Source organism: Phalacrocorax aristotelis, chromosome 8, assembly GCF_949628215.1.
Source record: "Phalacrocorax aristotelis chromosome 8, bGulAri2.1, whole genome shotgun sequence".
In the NCBI taxonomy this organism is placed as follows: domain Eukaryota; kingdom Metazoa; phylum Chordata; class Aves; order Suliformes; family Phalacrocoracidae; genus Phalacrocorax; species Phalacrocorax aristotelis.
This window is the reverse complement of record NC_134283.1, coordinates 16,553,709-16,573,790: the sequence shown is the minus strand read 5'-3', so window position 1 is coordinate 16,573,790 and position 20,082 is coordinate 16,553,709. Positions and strand designations below refer to the sequence as shown.

At 43.1% G+C, this 20,082-nt stretch overlaps 1 protein-coding gene and 1 long non-coding RNA gene across 6 annotated transcripts in view; one reads left to right on the top strand and one right to left on the bottom strand.

Moving 5' to 3' along the window:
• Positions 1-19: 19 nt before the first annotated feature.
• Positions 20-6,541, bottom strand: CNEP1R1 (CTD nuclear envelope phosphatase 1 regulatory subunit 1). 2 transcript variants are annotated; one of them, XM_075101574.1, is made up of 6 exons: positions 6,437-6,541; positions 4,081-4,152; positions 2,196-2,269; positions 1,736-1,845; positions 1,542-1,596; positions 20-1,289 (listed from the first exon to the last, which is right to left on the bottom strand). In XM_075101574.1, exons 1-6 carry the CDS (start codon positions 6,459-6,461, stop codon positions 1,248-1,250), a joined length of 378 nt encoding a protein of 125 aa, XP_074957675.1. In that variant the 5' UTR covers positions 6,462-6,541; the 3' UTR covers positions 20-1,247. The 2 variants fall into 2 exon arrangements, with proteins under 2 accessions (XP_074957675.1, XP_074957674.1); XM_075101573.1 differs by having other exon boundaries at positions 20-1,596.
• Positions 6,534-20,082, top strand: part of LOC142061051 (uncharacterized) — a 28,915-nt gene continuing 15,366 nt past the window's right edge. Inside the window, exons 1-3 of one of the 4 annotated variants that reach the window (XR_012662033.1) lie at positions 6,534-6,713; positions 6,822-6,932; positions 17,905-18,018. This is a non-coding gene — a long non-coding RNA (uncharacterized LOC142061051). The other 3 variants (XR_012662032.1, XR_012662034.1, XR_012662031.1) reach the window with 3 other exon arrangements.

Here is a 20,082-nt window from a genome sequence, read left to right as displayed (position 1 = left end):
GCACAGTACAAAAGATAACATCTGTTTATACAAAGAATTTATTTTATACACATTAACCTACAAAATATACAGCACTTAAAAAACAGGTGGGCAGAAGACTCGCTGGAAAAAAAATCAGAGGAGACAATTCTTCATGTCTCAACTGACAAAGTTACATCAACATGCTGCCTTTAAAAGCCAATCTACCTTGTAATAGGAGTTACTGAAGTTACAACAGCTCTACAGTTTTAGACAATGAAGAGAGTTCAAAACAATTAAAAAGGCACCTTGAACAACTTAAACTCTTACTTTTCACAATTTTAGCTATTCAGAAGTTGCACTTTACGCATATAACATCCACACCTTGTTTTTAACACTCTGAATGTCAAATTTTGTTATTTTATTGTGATACTCTCTTCACCAAATCTTAAGTTACACATTTGCAATACTAGTTTCATATTCAGACCATCACTGCATAAAAGTCCACTCAGAATGGTCATGTGGCCTTAAGACACAGTACAACCTTACAACTGAGAAGATACAAGCATATTTAAGATAATTTTTAAAATCTTAAAATAGCTGTGTTGTGAGCCGGATCAAACAAGGAGCTGCGCATGACCACAACTGAAAGTGGCTGGTGCACTATATATACAATTTGACAAACGTGATCCTTGATGTATTTGCAAAGTTCTTAAACAGTAAGACCAGTTTCTTCCAGCACAGACAGACAGTCCTTCTACAAGCCTTTCAACCAGTTCCAAAAAGAATGACCAGGAGACAAGGACAGCCATAATGAGTAAGTGTGCTAATAAAACATTATGGGAATGGTAAGTGTTCCTTTCAATACTGTTCATGAGAACAAAATCCGTACAGCAAATATTAATCCTTTTCCTGAACATTGGCATCGATCTGCTATTTACAATAGCTTACAAAGACACATAACACAAATGTGGTTTGATTTTCAAGTTCAACTACATAGCCAATTAGCATACTTCACCTCTATGTTCTGTTCCAGCTGAAATAAAAAAGTGACACTAATACTGAAAAAGAGGTAATCAGAAGTAGCAAAAGCACTGATAATATGGTAACAAAGAATTTGGATCAATATTCAAGAAAGTAATATTGCACACTTTCACTGTCAACTGTGTAAGACTTTCTCTCCCAGGCAGCGACAACCAGTCCTGTTTCTTTTTCTGCTGTCATACTACCTTAAAAAAAAGGTAATTTTTGGTTTCCATGGCAGTGGAAAAAATGAAGGAAGACAGCCCTTATTGAACATGAGGCCTAGGTTTCAAAATTAACTTTCCAGTCTGCAAGACAGGAAAAAAAAAAAGTTTAGACCCTGGAAGTTGAGCCCAAGAACTGCACTTCAAGTTCAATTTTACAGGCTAAGTTTAAAACAACACACAGAACAATACTAAGTACTCTACATTCCAGTTTTACAGACACACAGAATTTGTTAAGGTGTATACAAGTGCTGTTGAGAAAAACACACCTGTGTGCCTTTTCGAATTACTTGCATTTTTTTGACAAGGTTTAGGCAACAAACCACTAACACTTACATCATCACAGGACATATTATATTCTGCCAAAACAGTTCGACATCGGGCTGCTATACTGTGTGGATTGTGTCAAGGAAAGCAGCTAACGCTTGTACACAGAGTAAGTAAAAACTGAGAAAGCAATGCTAGCATAGGTTTCAGTAACAGCAGTTAACTAGAACACTTGTAACCTGACAAACACGATTGAAGGATACATTGATGGTGCCACCACTCTTTTATGTATTCCAGCAAAGAACAAGCCTATTAGCGTAATACAACTAATTGTGAAAAATGGGTGATTCCAAAGTGATGTGAAAAATGACACCTAGGAAAGAAATCAGATTAGTCCCACTATATACTTTCTAAAACATACAGGAAGTTGCTGCCTAGTTCACTTAATTAAAAAAAAAAAAAACAAAGCCATACTGGTCCTAGCCATTTCTAAGTACTTGTGAACAATTCTTTAGATAAGCGTTCAAGGTGTAGCATTTTGGTAAGCATTGTCCGAGGATGTATTCCACAACTATTCCAGACAGCTTGAGAGCTCTACGAAAAATGATCTCACAGTTTTACAGGAGAACCATGTTTAGCCTTTCAGTTTTCAAGATGCTGTACCACCTGACTGCAACACCAAGCTATGAAACAGACTACATTCAGGATTAGCCTGATCTTTACCTTTTGCGTCTCCGGGTCTATTAACCAGTTCCAAGCACCAGTTGCTGTGCAGACTGATACCACTATCAGAATCACTGATAAAGAAAAGAATGAGAGTCATAAACAGTATACCTTGCTCCTGTTAAAAAACATTTATTTTTCGGCAGCATCTCTTAACCATTTATTTCTTCTCCCACTTCTGAGAGAAGTTTCTAGTTGGCAGGTAGAAGTGAAAATAGGCAAAGAAACTTCTATTACGTGAAACCGTAAAGATTCCATACAGATTTCCTGAATGGGACAAGTAGGTACTAAATTGTGTCAACTAAAAACATCCTGATGCTTTGAAGAAAGGAAAGTTTCTAAAATAACATTATTAGCACAAATATGAGTTGGAAGACTGGAGTAAGAGTTGCACCAGACATTCAGTATGCTATTTGAGCTTATGCAGTCTGGGCAGCAGAAATGCAGCACTATTAAACTGCAGAGCAGAACTAAAGCTTCTATCCTACTAGCTCTTCTACATAAGAAAAGCCTGAGGCCTAAGCACCAGCAGTTTCAGTGGCACACCTAAATTGTGTTAAGCTCCCCATCCCAATCAACAGGATTAGAAACAAAGATAGTTAACATACAGGAAAAACCCACAAAATTTAAGCAGGAGCCAAAAGGCATGTTAGCATTAGCACATGAAGCTTAACAAAAACCTTTACGCATCCAGAATGGCTTAGGAAGAAAAAAATCAACTCACTGTAAATAGATAATGCTAGATACATATTAGAGTAATACAAGATACTAGACTGATTTTGAGAGACTACAAAGGGTTGGGGAACAGGGGTTGACTGAAAAAAAAGACCGCACAAATACAGAGAAGGCTCATATTCTATTGCACACCCATAAAGCCTTGCACAGCTTTCATTGGTCATTTGGCAGTTCTGAGTGTTTTCTGTGGAGCCTGAAGTTATGGATGCAAATAAAGGAGGAAAACAAAAACCAACACAAAAAAAAAAAAGAGACGACCCAGAGTTACCAGCCTTTAGGATCATAGGAAAGAACCTGAAAACAAAACCCAGATATTCATGAAATACTGATTTCACTTTTGTAAGTCTGCTATAATTTACTATTCAATTGCATATTCCTTGCTGATATTACAAAATCAAAACCAAAATAAAGTAACCCTGGCAAGTTATGTTTTCAAAATAAATTTGGAAAAGATCTATCAAAAGCATGGAGCTTCTTCTCTATGTAAATAATGTTATCTGGGGAAAAAAGTAACATTGAGCTAAACACCCCACTATAATTAAAGTAAGAAGTCCCTCTTTTATGTGAATTACAAACTAGTAAAGCAAGCAGTTAGGGGGAAAAATTAGCTAATGAACACAATACTAGTTATGCAAACCTCATTTAAAGTTTCCACACTTATTATTATATCTGACAGTAAATAGCAATTCTGGAAGCCAAATGCATTCCTACAGCAGGTGCGCACAAGTTGCACAGATATACTTGCAAATATCTATCTGCTTGCCTTCCAATTGCTCTGAATCAAGGGGGCTTGGGGGAGTGCGACTGTGTGTTTATGTTTGTGTTTTGGGGTGGGGTTTTTTTGTTGCTGTTGGTTTTGCTTCTTAGTCTTTCCTCCAGTTCCTTCATTTGAATTTAACCTCTTGGCCTCTCAGGAGAAAAGATGCTATTTTATATGTTCTAAAAAATGTCTGTATTGTTTGAGTATGGAAACTTCAGCAGAATCTTAGAACAAATTGTTGCAGAATGTTTGAATGTATGCCACAGAAATTGTAAAGACAGTCTAAGCACAGATTTTTGTTTGGGCAACCATAAATCAAAGATACACATGGGTAAATCTAAAAACCTTGAAAGAGAGAATTCTGTTTACCCCTTGGAACATCAAACTTACTTCTCCAACGTCCTGTAGCTGGTTGTAAACATGCAATATATTCAGTAAGTCGTCTTTCAAAAGCTTTGAGATCTGGGGAAGATGTATATCAAACAATTAGAGTTTCCTCTATTTAGTCAAATTCTAATGGAAAACATAAAAGTAATTTACTTTTCCCCTGTGTACACCCATTTCTTAAAGAGGCAGAGAAAACCAATGGAATGATTATTTAGGTGTAATAAAAGCACAGTCCAAGTAGCTTCACACAACTTTAGCTAATAAGTACAATGATGGAGTTATAATAAATGCAAGAAACATTCCCACTTACAGAAAAGATCAATATAGTTGAGAAATCGAGAGTATTTTAGACATCTTTAAAAAAGCTGAGAATTAGATTTAGAATACCTTAAATAGCCCCTCCACACACACAAAAAAAAAATCATATTTTGGAGTATTAGGTACATCAGGAAATCACTAAGTTCTATTATCCATATAATGGTAATTTAGAAAAAAAAAAAGTTGGCCATTGCCAGCTGTTCAAGGGATTATTTGTAGCAGCATGGCTTTGATGCCTTTGTTTTGTAGAATCTTTTTGTGCCATTATATATATATAAACACACATAAAAACGCACAGCAAACACTAGCCTAATGATCTTATTTTAATTCTTTTTTTTTCTTTAAATAGATCTTTCTTCTTATTGCCATTACTCTCCCATGGTCTTTCTATTGAAATTTCTGTTAAACGCCAAGCAGCATTTCGAGTTCATACTCCTAATCTGTTTAAAAAAAAAAAAAAACTTAGCCAACCACCTAATGCTTGTCTACAAGGAGCTGTTTCACCTGATGTCTATATTAGATTTAAGCTTCTGTCCAACAAGGTCGGCATCTGACAACATTCCAGTCAAAGCTAGAATTCTAACTGGCATTAAGTTTTTATTAGTATAAACTTAACTTTCAGCTAACATGTTTCAACTAGCATAACTCCGGGAATTTTTTCCTTCAACTTGCAACTATTGCTAAATTATTTACCATAGTAAAGCAATGAAAGAATAAGATTAGAAGAAATATACCTACTATGATCATTATTAATGCGGTTTTCCAAACTGTAAATTTACCTCTAAGTGGTTGGCAGGTGAATTCATGCAGGATGATTACAGCACCTTAACTTCAGCCACAAAACAGCTACCTACTCTTAATTACTGCCAACGGCCCGGTAGTTACGGCCTGTCCTCCGCCTCCCTTCTAGTGAAGCTAAGCCTCTGCCATCAATTAAGCCTAATTAACTGTTCCCTGACTAGCACAAACCCCTACTAGTAGTCACCAAAGCAGGAGGAGTAATTTGAGGCATCACATGAAAACCTACTATTTGAGAAGCAGCACCCTGTAGGCATAAAATCAAGCTATTGATAACAGAGTTCTCAAGAAAACACTTTATAACCTAGGCTGTATTAAAATAAAAAAAAGGGAAAAACCTTTCAGAAAACAGGAACTTAAAGCTTTAACTTATTTCTGAGTATCTGTGTTTTAAGAATCTTCTCTGAGTTTACCACTTTGGCACCTGGCAGCTGTGACTAGCCAGGCACGCTTCTGAGACACCTACAGCTTGAACAGACATAACAGCCAAGCCATGACAATGCCAGGCTACCATTTTCGTCGACATGCCTACCTCTAGCATCCGCTACAGAACACCTGCTAGGTCTGAGACAAGCATTTTTTAAATCTCTACCAGTCTTATTTTTGGACGCCGAAAACTCCTTTCAGGATTTTGATGTCCTGTAAAATGTAACTTCAAAGAGCGTGTAACCCACGCCACCAGCGTTCCCAGACAGGAGAGGACTGTCTAGGGTCGCGCTCCTCAAGTGCCAGAGCGCCCGGCGCAGCGAAACGCCCGACGCGCCAGATGCGACCCAAAGCCGCGAGGAGCGCATCTCACGTAAAAACCCGCGAGCGGGGGCGCAGTGACCGCAGCACAGGCGGACGTTAATAGGCTGAAGTCGAGAAGGGGCAGCGAAAGGGAAGTCCCCTAGGCTGCTCCCCACCTGAGGGGAGGAGGGCGGCCGGCCCGCACACCGAGCCCCTCAGCCCAGGGCTTCGCTCTGGGCCCCGCCCTGCGCCCGCCCCCGAACCTCAGGATGCGGGGGCGGCCCCAGAGCCCCCGACCCACCTCGGCTGCCGGGAGAGCCGCGGAGGGGGAGCCGAGATCTCCTGGGGCCGTTTCGCCCCCACAAGACAGAGTAGGGTAGTGCGGCGCCGCGCAGCGGCGGAGCCCACTCCGGAGAGACGGGGCAGGGCGCTCAAGCGGCGCCGGAACGGGGCCAAAAGTTTCCAGGAACACTGAGGCGGCAGCTCCGGTTCCGCTCCGGGCCACAGCACTTACCCTCAGCCTGGTCCAGGGAATTCATGGCGGGCAGAGACAGCAAACACCGCCCGTGCCCCTCGCCGCCCCACAGCCACCGGCCACCCGGCACCACCCCGCACACCCACCGGCACCGCCCACCGCAACAACACCACGCCCTACTGGCCAGCCTCCCACTCGCCACGCCCCCTCCTCAGCAAGCGCGTCTCACATTGGTTATGGAGAGGGAAGGGGCGCAGCTCGGGCGTGGCCCCAGCCATTTGAGGGCGGTGGCGGCGCAGCGTGGAGCCGAAGACGGGTGGGGGTGGGGGTGGGCTGGAGCCGCTTTGCGGTCCGTGAGGTTCATGGGACTGACAGGGAGTTCTCTAGGGACTGAGGCTCTGTGTGCATTGTCGTCTGTTTTCAGCTAACTGATGCTGGAGGCTGCATTAATATTTTGTGGTTCAGTAAGTGTTCTGTGTTGCTGTCCTGTACAAGCCGCCGGCGAGAACTGCAGTGCTTTCTGTGGTGGGCTGGGGTATGGTTTCTTTCCTGTTGTGGTGTGTGGGCAGATCATTAATTGTGTACAAAAGCTTTCTTAAAGGAAACTCAAAAAGTAAAAATATTGTTTATGATCATTTTGTTCTCATTGGTCTTAAATGTAATTTAAAAAAATTGTGTCCTTTAAAAAGACTTAAGTTACTTTTGCTTTGGTGATGGGCTACTGAATGTAGATAACAGCATGATATTGTCTTTAGAGTCTTTATGAGTCAAGCTTATTACAGTTTTGCCTAGCTCCTTTATATCTGAATTTGTTGATGTGCAGATCTGCTAATCTGTTTTATCTTGCTCTAGCCTTTAGGTTTACTTCTGAACAGATACAGTTATCTTAAAATTGTTTTTATTCAAGCTTTCATGATTTGTGACACTTAAAAGCTGAACCTACATCAGGAAGAAAATTCCAGGAGCAGTAACCCTTGAGATACTTAAGTAAATTGTAATTCCGTTCCTGTTTGTAATGTAAAACTTCTTGAGCAGTTCAAAATACTTTTATTTCCATGATTTTTTCCAAGTAGCTTTTACTCTCTTCTGTACAATTCTATTGACTGGAGACTAACTAAGGTAAATGAGACAAGATGATGTAACTGTCCTCATACTACAACTATGACTTGAATAATCCATTTCTTAGGGTTAGTGCATCTATCCTTGATATCTTTTTCTGCCAACACCTGTGAAGCCTTAAAACTAACAGCTTAAGCAAGAGGGCCTAGTGTACACTTGGATTGCTTCATACTGCAGAGGTCATTGGAAGACATGTGCTTTGTCAGCCTAGAATGATATCCCAAGTACCTCTTTTTGAGGTGCAAGGGGTGCATCTTTTTGAGTGTAGCGTCTTTGGTATCTATTTCTGGTTCTCATAGCTGTACTTTGAGCATAATGTGAGAGCATCTGTTAGCAGATGCTCTGCTATCAGAGATAATTAGGATGGGTCACTTGTTTTTTAGTTTGATTGCATTTCCAGCCTTCTCCTGCTCATTTTCCTCTAAACATTGCCTTCCTCTTGAGGAAACATGGTACTTCAGAGGCACTGTTAATGTTTAAGGCTGTTAAAAACCAGTCTTTTTGAATTTACTAATCCTGTATTTTTAATAATCTGTTTATTGGAGTAACTACAGAAGTAATTTGAAGAGTATTATCCTAATTTACATTTAATGATATGAGAATAGTGTTTAGTGCTTTATATTCCTTTTCTAAGTAGATTTTTGGAAGCTTAAAATCTTATCAAGAATGTGTCCTTTTTTCTTCATTCCCTCTCATTTTCCCAGCGAAGTGTTACTTATCCACAGAACTACTGGGATATTTTATGGGGAGACCATATTCAGGACTTCTTAGTTTAGACAACAAAAAAATTCTGGTCAGAAAATTTTTTGAGCAGGCATACCTAGAGCAGGAGGCACAGGACTGCGACCAGGTGGGTTTTGAATGTTTCCAGAGAAGGAGATTCCACAACCTCTCCGGGCAGCCCCTTCCAGTGCTCCATCACCCTCACAGTAAAAAAATTTTTCCTCATATTCAGGTGGAACTTCCTGTGTTCCAACATGTGCCCCATGTCCTGTCACTGGGCACCACTGATGAGAGTCTCGTCCCACCCTCTTGACACCCACCCTTCAGTTATTTAGAAGTATTGATAAGATCCCCCCTCAGCCTTCTCTTGTCCAGGCTGAACAAACCCAGGTCTCTCAGCCTTTCTTCATAAGAGAGAGGCTCCAGTCCACTGATCATCTTGGTAGCTCTCAGTTGGACTTGCTCGAGCATTTCCCTGTCCTTCAATATATGGATATAAAATGTACTTCAAATACATAGGTATTAAAAAAGTAGGGGTGTAATATAAGGCTTTCTCTCACCCAATCTGTCTTGTCTGCTTACCAAAGGTCTTGCAAGTGCTTACAATCCAAAGTATGAGAGTGGTTTTCAAAACAGGATACTTTAATTTCAAGAGCAAAATGACCTTACTAAGAGATATACTCACTTTAGCAATTTAGCTGGCTAGTCCACAGATGTCCGATGTAGGTGGTGTGCTGGAGTAATTTCTCCATGGGGTTTTTCTGAAGTGTAGCTAATGATTTTGGCAGTTGTTTTAAATATTCTCATTTTGATTAAGTCTTTAGATTTGTAAGTGAAAAGTTTCAATGCTGAAGAAGGTAGCCTTCTAAAGAAGGCTAAATTATTTAAAATCTGAGGTTGAAACATAGTACCAGGCTTATGTGCCTTTTACCCTTCTAGGAAAGCACAAAATAGATTTCAACAGAGATTTCTCCATAGCTTTGAAGAGCTATTTGGGCAGCAATATGAGTGATAGTCAGGGAAAGAAGGTTCAAGATACCAGTACTCCTAAAAAGGTAAGAATTGTAGCTAGCTCCTATCCCTTCTTAGAGCATGTGCTTTCATCTCTTGTTGACTGAAGTTCATGATATCCATTTGTGACCCTTCAAGGTCTAGTGGTGGTAGCCTTAAATCATTATAGAAAAATCATAACTCCTTGGTTGTCTTTAGGAGGTACTGCTCTTTGGATCTGGGATTCAGGTTGAGGCTTGAATTGCTGAATGATGCTCACAAGAATTGTGGTGCAGATTGTTGAATACTCATTTTTCTACTTTGTGGTCTCTGGAAGCTGATAATGATTCATTCTTTGTGCAGTAAAAAGGCTGTCATGGCCAGTAGGATAAAAAGTACCATGTCCCAGGGAAAGCTGGCAGCACACTTGGGAGCATGCATTGCATTCAGATATGTGGATGCAATCCAGCAAATGCCTGAAATGTTGGAGTATGGCAGGAGCCCATTACTGAGGAGTTTGCATTACAGGCCACACTAGGATTAGGTGAAGGTAATCTCTGGTCTGGTTTTCTACTGCAGCATTTTTGTGTATCACTAGGGGTTTCTTGGGTTCCCAGCAGACCAGGTAGATGTTTATCACAGGCCATTATGCTGGAACTTCAGTGAAGGCAGATACTTTAAGAATTCATGTTGCTTACAATAGATTCCTGTGGTGGAGGGGGGAAAGGTTTTGACAATGAGACCCATATTTCCATTGGCTGTATGGGAAAATCTGCCCAATAAAAGGGGACTGGGATAATAGAAACTGAGTGTAGGAATGTGAGAAATAAATTTAATCCCTGGTAGAACTCAATGGCAAAAATATATAGGTACTTCCCTTCACAGCAGAGAAGAATATTTATGTAAGAGCTTTCTGTCACTATCTAAAGAAATTGTTAATCCCATGATATCTAGGACAAGTTAATGAATGTGTGAATGTTGTAGCATGTGGGAAGAACAATTGCTAATTGAATTGCAGGATCACTTATGGATTTACCTGTACTCAGTCTGTGAGTTCTTCCAAGAAGGTACAAGAGGGATATTGCTTGATTAACTACCTAGGTTTTTTGCACAGGTAAGTTAGTGAGCAATAGACCTAGAACTATGTTCATTGCTTTATTCCTATGTTAAGATTGCTAGGAAGATTGTGAAGGCTAATAATTCCTGAGAAATATTTATCAGAATGTGACAATTGTTTTTCCTGGTGTTTTTGCCTCTTAATTTGTTTTGACAAGGTCATGCCAATAGAATGCTGTATGTCCATGTTCAGCTTTTTAAAAATTCAGCCAGTCCTTGAAATGAGCAGAAATGGAAGGTGTGGATTACAATAGGTAGTAAATGGTCTGTATTACTACCACATTTGCACCAAAGCAAAATTCCAATTGATTTGTTTTACAGCATCATCTTTTCTGGCAGTTGGTTGGCTTGTCTGACACTGAGGCTGTAGAGCAGGCTGTCACAGCAGGGCTCCAGCTCATGCGTGTCCGTTTATTTGGGGACGGGCTGTGAGACATGATATGTGACTGGGAACTAGGAGCTAGAAATGGTTTGTGTTTGAGAATTAGTGGTGTGAAAATACCACACTTTCCTCAAGAGAGGAGAACGAATGCTTGCCCACAAATATCTTGATTTACTTTGGGAGTACAAAACATCCTGTGAGGAAGAACTGTGCGTGTATGTTGTGGTTTAGCCAGCAGCTCAGCCCCACACAGTTGCTCACTCACTCCCCCACCAATAGATGGGGGAAAGAATCAGAAGGATAACGCTCATGGGTTGGGATAAGAACAGTTTAATAATTAAAATTAAAAGAAACCACAACAGAAATGCAATGTAAAGGAGAACAATGAGAGGTGTGAAACCCGGGAGGGGTGAGGGGAACTACCTGCCAAAACAAACAGCATGCGGCGCAGCTGCTCACCGCCCGCTGACCCGATGCTGTGCCTCCTCCGAGCTGCAAACTGCCCCCCCATGTGTCATGGTGTCACATGGTATGGAATGAACCTGCCATTGGCCAGTCGGGGTCAGCCGCCCCCACCATGGCCCTGCCCCTCCCAGCCCCCTGCCATGTGGCAGAGCTGGGAAGGTAGCCGACCCCCACAGTGAGGAGAATTAACCCCTTCTCAGCCAAAACCAGCTCATTCTCCACCCCTTATTCCATGCCATTTACACCATGCCCAGGTCCCATGTCATCCAAGACAACCTTACCAACCACCACCCCTCCCCTTCCCATCCTTTAACATAATACACAGACATCATTCCCTTAATTCATGGACCTTCCCTGTAAAATGTCCATTAAAATGTCCACTGAGTTCACCCAGTCCATGACTCTGGGCTCCATCTATCGTATCAGTCTTTCAGGGTGGGAGAAATGGTGTGTGTGGCATTGGGTTGCTGCATACCGAGTCAGTCATCGTTCCATCACTGCTGCACTTTGCTTGTTTCACAGTTCATCTTCCATGGATTGGGAGGCTTGTACTCTGATATCATTGATACAACACAGAGGTGACACACAATATTATATAGCAGTTTGCATTGTGCCATTCAGTTCTTTGACTGTTTTTGCCCAAAATCAAATCCCCTTGAGGCGCACATCGGATTTCTCCATCCTCCTGCATCACCCACCAAGTGCACCCACGTCCTCGAGCAAAAGCAATCCCACGAATGGGTTTGCCTTTGCCTGAGGCGGGAATAACCCAGACTGTTTTGCCCAGCATACTTTTTGTGTGCACTACAGGGACTCTATCCCCTTCCACAGTATGTAGGATTTCTGACTGGGCAGGACCAGCTCGATTGGCAGACCCCCTTGTGTTGCCTAACCACGTGGCTTTTGCTAAATGTGTATCCCAGTGCTTGAATGTTCCACCCCCCCATTGCTCTCAGTGTAGTTTTTAACAGTCCATCGTACCGTTCAATTTTCTCAGAGGCTGGTGCGTGATAGGGGATGTGATACACCCACTCAATACCATGCTCTTTTGCCCAGGTGTCTATGAGGTTATTTCGGAGATGAGTCCCGTTGTCTGACTCAGTTCTCTCTGGAGTACCATGTCGCCACCGGACTTGTTTTTCGAGACCAGGATAGTGTTCCGGGCAGTGGCGTGGGGGACAGGATATGTTTCTAGCCAGCCAGTCGTTGTTTCTACCATGGGCCAAGCACATGGGGCTTGCCTTGACAGGTTTGTGGGAGTGTGATATAGTCAATTTGCCAGGCCTCCCCATATTTATATTTCAGCCATCGTCCTCCATACCACAGAGGCTTTACCCGCTTTGCTTGCTTGATTGCAGCGCATGTTTCACGTTCGTGGATAGCCTGTGCAATAACATCCATAGTCAAGTCCACCCCTCGATCATGAGCCCACCTGTATGTTGCATCCCTCCCTTGATGGCCTGAGGTGTCGTGGGTCCATCGAGCTAGAAATAGTTCACCCTTATGCTGCCAGTCCAGATCCACCTCAGCCACTTCAATCTTGGCAGCCTGATCTACCTGCTGGTTGTTCCGATGTTCTTCAGTGGCCCGACTCTTGGGGACGTGAGCATCCACATGACATACCTTTACAACCAGGTTCTTTACCCGGGCAGCAATATCTTGCCACAATGTGGTGGCCCAGATGGTTTAACCTCTATGCTGCCACTTGCTTTGCTTCCGCTGCTGCAGCCAGCCGCACAGGGCATTTGCCACCATCCAGGCGTCAGTATAGAGATAGAGCACTGGCCACTTTTCCCGTTCAGCGATGTCTAAGGCCAGCTGGATGGCCTTTACCTCTGCAAACTGGCTCGATTCACCTTCTCCTTCAGCAGTTTCTGCTACTTGTCATGTAGGACGCCATACAGCAGCCTTCCATCTCCGGTGCTTTCCCACAAGGCGACAGGGCCCATCAGTGAACAGGGCATACTGCTTTTCATCTTCTGACAGTTTGTTATAGAGTGGGGCTTCTTCAGCACGTGTCACCTCCTCCTCTGATGATAATCCAAAATCTTTGCCTTCTGGCCAGTCCATAATCACTTCCAAGATTCCTGGGCAGCTGGGGTTTCCTACTCGAGCCCGCTGGGTGATCAGTGCAACCCATTTACTCCATGTAGCATCAGTTGCATGGTGTGTAGAGGGGATGTTTCCTTTGAACATCCAGCTCAGCACTGGAAGTCGGGGTGGCAGGAGCAGCTGTGCCTCAGTACCAACTACTTCTGAAGCAGCTCGGACCCCTTCATATGCTGCCAATATCTCTTTTTCTGTTGGAGTATAGTGGGCTTTGGACCCTCTGCACCCCTGACTCCAAAACCTTAGGGGTCAACCTCGGGTCTCCCCTGGTGCTTTCTGCCAGAGGCTCCAGGTAGGGCCATTCTCCCTGGCTGCGGTGTAGAGCAGGTTTTTTACATCTTGTCCTGCCCGGACTGGCCCAAGAGCTACTGCATGAACTATTTCCTGTTTAATCTGTTCAAAGGCTTGTCATTGCTCAGGGCCCCATTTGAAATCCTTCTTTTTCCACGTCACTTGATAGAGAGGGCTTACGATCAGACTGTAATTTGGAATATGCATTCTCCAAAAACCCACAACGCCCAAGAAAGCTTGTGTTTCCTTTTTGCTGGTTGGTGGAGACATGGCTGCTATTTTGTTGATCACATCCATTGGAATCTGACGACGACCATCTTGCCATTTGATTCCTAAGAACTGGATCTCTTGTGTGGGTCCCTTCACCTTACTTTGTTTTATGGCAAAACCAGCTTTCAGAAGGATTTGGACTATTTTCTCTCCTTTCTCAAAAACTGCTGCTGCTGTGTTGCCCTACACGATGATGTCATCAACGTATTGAAGGTGTTCTGGAGCTTCTCCCTGTTCCAGTGCAGTCTGAATCAGTCCATGGCAAATGGTAGGACTGTGTTTCCACCCCTGGGGCAGTCAATTCCAGGTGTACTGGACACCCCTCCAAGTAAAAGCAAACTGTGGCCTGCACTCTGCTGCCAGAGGGATTGAGAAGAATGCATTAGCAATATCAATTGTGGCATACCACTTGGCTGCCTTGGACTCCAGTTCATATTGAAGTTCTAGCATGTCTGGCACAGCAGCACTCAATGGTGGAGTGACTTCGTTCAGGCCACGATAGTCTACTGTTAGCCTCCACTCTCCATTAGACTTCCGTGCTGGCCACATGGAACTGTTAAAGGGTGAGTGGGTCTTACTGATGTCTCCTTGCCTCTTTAGTTGGTAAATGAGCTCATGGATGGGAATCAGAGAGTCTCTGTTGGTGCGATATTGCCGCTGGTGCACTGTTGTGGTGGTGATTGGCACCTGTTGTTCTTTGACCTTCAGCAACCCCACAACAGAAGGGTCCTTTGAGAGGCCAGGTAAGGTAGACAGCTGTTTAATTTCCTCTGTCTCCAAGGCAGCTACACCAAAAGCCCACCTGCACCCTTTTGGGTCCTTGAAACACCCTCTCCTGAGGTAGTCTATGCCAAGGATGCACGGAGCCTCTGGGCCAGTCACAATGGGGTGCTTTTGCCACTCATTCCTGGTTAGGCTGACTTCGGCCTCCAATACAGTTAGCTCTTGGGATCCCCCTGTCACTCCAGCAATGCTGATGGGTTCTGCCCCTATATAGTTTGATGGCATTAAGGTGCACTGTGCACCGGTGTCCACTAAAGCTTTATACTCCTGTGGGTCAGACGTGCCAGGCCATCGGATCCACACAGTCCAGTAAGCCCAGTTATCCCTTTCTTCCACGCGGCTGGAGGCAGAGCCCCTCTAGTCTTGATCATGGCAATCACAACTCACTTCCTGTAAATGTGAATCAAGAGTCCCTCTATTACGCTTAGAAATAAAATCAGCACTTTTACTCCTCTGTCTGGGGATTGGATCACTGGAAACTGGAGCAGCAGCTTTCCTGGAAGAGCCTCCCTGAGTGACTGTTCTTCCTTGCAGTTCATGCACTCGTGCCTGTAGGGTCGAAGTAGGCTTGCCATCCCACCTCATCATGTCCTCTCTGTGGTCACGCAGGTAGAACCATAGTGTGGCCCATGGTGTGTATCCCCTCCTTTGAGCCAAAGGACGCTTATTCCTAATAGCTGAGACACTACTCTGTAGAGGTGGGGAGCAGGACATACCTTCTTTGAGTTGCTGGACCTCTTGGGATAGTTTCTCCACAGCAGAGACTAGCGAGGAAGAGATATTTGTGTCGTAATCCCAGAGTCTATCTATCACCTCTGCCACCGTTGGTGTTTCGTCATCTTTCCAGGACATCACTGCCAATGAGTTTGCAAGCGAAGATGGTGCGCTCCGTACAAACTTCCGCCACGTGGGTCGTGTGCGCTCAGCTTCATCTGGATCTTTGGATGACCGTTGATCGTCCAGGTCACCATAAATCACCTCAAGCACAGCTAATTCCCTTAGACACTGGATGCCTTTCTCTATGGTTGTCCATTTTCCTGGGTGATATGTAATATCTTCTTTAAAGGAATACCCTTCTTTCACTCCAGACAGGAGTAGCCTCCAGAGGCTGAGGGCTTGTGGTTTTTTCCCCAATTGCTTTGTCAACGCCCCCTTCCCCAGACAGGGATCCCAGTTGTTTGGTGTCTTTTCCCTCTAGTTCCAGGCTACTGGCCCCATTATCCCAGCATCGGAGCTGCCAGGTCACAATGTGCTCACCTGAATGACGGCTGAAATCTTTTCGCATATCTCGCAACTCACTCAAGGACAGGGATCAGGTGGTCTCTATTTTATTTATTACTTCTTCCTCCTCTCCCCGTGACGGCCCTGCTTTTTCATCATCCTGTTCTAAACGAGTTGACGTCCGCTTCCAATAGTTCATCTTGTGTATGGAGCAACTGATACTGGCACAGGTTGATTATCTGAGCCAGCTCCAGTACTTGTCGTGGGGGTTTGAGAGGCTGCAGTGCCAGTCACTTTGCCTTTCAATCCAGAGACCTTCTCTTCCCCTTGGGAGCACTGAATACTGTTGAGCAGGGCTCGGTACGCATGGGCCGGGCCCCAGCACATTACAGTTATCTGTAATTACATTATAGTTGTCTCTCTGGAGTTCCCAGCATAACAACATACTTTCTCCAAATATTCTACTAGTTTTTCAGGATTCTGCACTTGTTCAGGGGTGAAATTCCAAAACACTGGGGGTGCCCACTGCCCTAGGTATTTGCCCATGCTATCCCACATGCCCTGCCACTCATAACTATCAAGCCTCGGGGCAGATTTCTGGGTGATATTCTTAAGTTGCTTAGTCAAAACCAAAACAACATGCCCAAAAACTAACAATAAGTGCACCTTAACCACCCAAGGATGTTCAAGATACAAAAACGTTGTTGTAATAGAGGCAGAGACATCATAGAACAAAGTTGCAAAGATACTATTCTGTATTTCCTCCATATAAAGTCTCTCAGAGGAGGAGGTATAATTGCTAATTGCCTCAACAAGGTGGTATCCAAAGTACAGTAACTGTTTCAGCAAAAACCCCAAATACCAGATAAAGCTGAAAACGAGTGTTTGTATAACAAATCTTGTCGGCAAAACGTTACTAATCACAGCAGAACACAGCAGACTAAACAAACCAACACCAGACCCACAGCTGTTATTATCTCCAACCCTTGAGCCCCACGTTGGGCACCAAAAAAGACTGTTGTGGTTTAGCCAGCAGCTCAGCCCCACACAGTTGCTCACTCACTCCCCCACCGGTGGGATAGGGGAAAGAATCAGAAGGGTAACGCTCGTGGGTTGGGATAAGAACAGTTTAATAACTAAACTTAAAAGAAACAACAACAGAAATGCAACGTAAAGGAGAACAATGAGAGGCACAAAACCTCCGGGCGGGGTGGAGGGGTGGGAATGAACCGCTGAAACAAACCACACGCGACGCAGCTACTGCCAAGTGGCAGACTGCCCCCCCTTAATATACTGGTCATGATGCCACATGGTATGGAATGAACCTGCCATTTGCCAGTCGGGGTCAGCCACCCCCACCATGGCCCTGCCCCTCCCAGCCCACCGCCTCGTGGTAGAGGGTGGGAAGGTAGCCGACCCCCCACAGTGAGGAGAATTAACCCCTTCTTAGCCAAAACTAGCACAGTGTATTTTACAGATCAAAAAAAATTGGATGTTGGAGATAGGCAGCTCATTTCTGATGACCCCTACACTGGGTTGTGTCCAGTGTAGGTATTTTTCAACATAGCTCTTAAGGTATTTAGGAAAGGTGTTCTGTAACACAGCTGAAAAATGTTTCAATTTAGCCCCTAGTGTCTGGCTATAGCAAAAAAAAAGCAGTGTGGTGGCTTTTCCTAGTCTCTCACTGCTTTCCCTTGGAGTGAGATTTGAGTCCCAGCATCAAAATGGGAGAAAGTTCACGACAGAACTGGAAAAAAATAACTCTCTGTGGGTTGGAATAGGAGGATGGGCTGTTCTCAGTAGATTAATTCTGAGAAGTCTGCAGCCAAGTTTAATCATGTTTCTTATGCCTTCTTGCATGTCTGCAACAAACTTCCTCAGGGGAAAAAGAAAAGGGTGGGAAAAATCCCTTGCTTCAAAGAACTGTTTTTATAATTTTTGACAGTATTGTTAAATGGTGAAGTAGTGAAGACTTGGTGATGTTCTAATACTGCTTTGCAGTCTGCTGTTGTTTAACTGATTTTTCACTTGGTTGCAGGTGACTGCACCAGGGATGATTGTCAAGAGGAGGTATACCTGCAGTTTTACCAACAGATGCAGAAAGAATGAGACACCTTCTGACTGTCATTGTTGCCATCAGCAAGGAGCAAAAGTAGGTCTCTTAAGATTTTTTCAGCTAATTCTGTTACAGAGATGGTAATTACATAGATAAGTGTAACCCAGTTCAGAAATGTGACCCTGCAAATATGTAGATAATGTTTGAAGATCATGCCTCTATAATGTTTCTGGATCTCCTTAATACTTCTAATTAGTCCTAAGATTTCTTATGCATCTGCCAGACTTTGGAGCATGACAGCCATGAGGGACCTGACAACGTTCTTAATAAAATTGACTTAAAATTATATATAGTTATTTTTATATATTTTAATTATGTAAATAGTTGTAAATGTATAAAAATGTATTTTATATCCTTAACATATAAAAATTAAGTGTGATCTTAATCCACTCATAATTTCTCTTTTCTGTTTTAAAGGCCACCTTGCAGAATTTGTTTGGATTTTGTGGTCTCTTAATCTAGACATACTACAAGTGGTTTTGGATACTACTTCTGCATGAGTAATCTTTGCAGGTTTTGGTGCATGTCAGGTATCTTTCTAGTGTGAAAGATTAATTCACAGTTGCCAACAGAAGGAAAAATGGAAGTTGGCTATATAAAAAGGAATTTCAAGTGTACAGAACTTCATTTTGTCTGGTGTCTGGTTCTTATACCTCAAGCAAAACTGGAAGTACACTTTGGAAAAATGAATTCTTAGAGTAACATTCTGTTAAACAGAAGGCAAACTTTTATCACAAATGTGTCTAATCCTGTAAAAGAGTTCATTTTCATTATATTGCTGTTTATCTTCTGGAGGTCTGCTGGGTCAACTTGAATATGGAGATCTTAACCACTCAGATACACAGGACTTATTCTTCTTGTAAGAAGACTATCTGGAGAACTAGAAATCTAAACCATAGCTCCTTTGAATTCCTTATTGCTGCTTTGATAATCTAACTTTCATTTTTCTCTTCCCATAGCAAAGTGTTTTATACCAAATTTGTTATTGGTATCACTTTCTGATATGCTTAATCCATTTTAAACTTATAGGACATGTAGACCATATATTCTGCTTTCACACATCTTCTAATAACAGAATCAACAAAATTATTTTAAGCTGAGACAGTTGCTTTTCTTTGTATTGAATTCTGGTGCTGTAAATGCAATACTTAATTCCCTTCCTCCTCACTGACCTCCACTGAGATATGCCCTTCTGATACTTAGGTAGGATTGGGAATACACCAGAGATCTGGTTCAGTTCATGGGGTGTTGCAGAGTGTAGTGCTACATAATCTCTTTAAATGTGCGATGGAAATTCTCTGCCACTATCATGGTTTAGTGCTCTATTGAAATGTTTAGTCAGTAGCAGAGAAACTTTAAATCCATATAGGAAGGACTACAGCTGCTTCAGCTGGGTTGATTAATGTGCCTGAAATGCAAAGATCATGTGGGATAATCAGAGCAGGCTGTAAAGTGACTTCTAATTTTTTGAAACAATTAAAAATAATGAAGTAAAAAAATTAAAATAATTTAAAATAATATGTGCTGCTCAAGTTTATACTAACAAACAAGGAAGGTCTAGTTGAGGATGCGAGAGTTGGGGGTAGTCTTTGCTCCAGTGAGGTGCTGGAGTTCAGGATCCTGCATGACAGAAGCAGGGTGACAAGTAGGATTACAAACCTGGACTTCAAAAGGGCCAACATTGGCCTCTTCAAAGACCTGCTAGGAGGAATCCCATGGGCTAGGGCTCTGGAAGGCAGAGGGGTCCAAGAGAGCTGGTCAGTATCCAAGGACCACTTCCTCTGAGCTCAACATTGGTGCATCCCTAGGAGGAAGAAGTCAGGCAGAGGAGCTGGGAGACCCACATGGATGAGCAAAGAGCTTCTAGAGAAACTGGAATGGAAGAAGTAAGTTCACAGTATGTGGAAAAAGGGACTGGCCACTTGAGAGGAATATAGGAATGTTGTCAGGGTATGCAGAGATGTGATGAGGAAGGCCAAGGCCCACTTGGAATTAAATCTGACAAGGGATGTCAAGGATAACAAGAAGGGCCTCTTCAAATACATCAGCAGTAAAAGAAAGACTGGGGTTACAGTGGGCCCACTGTTGAATGAGGAAGGG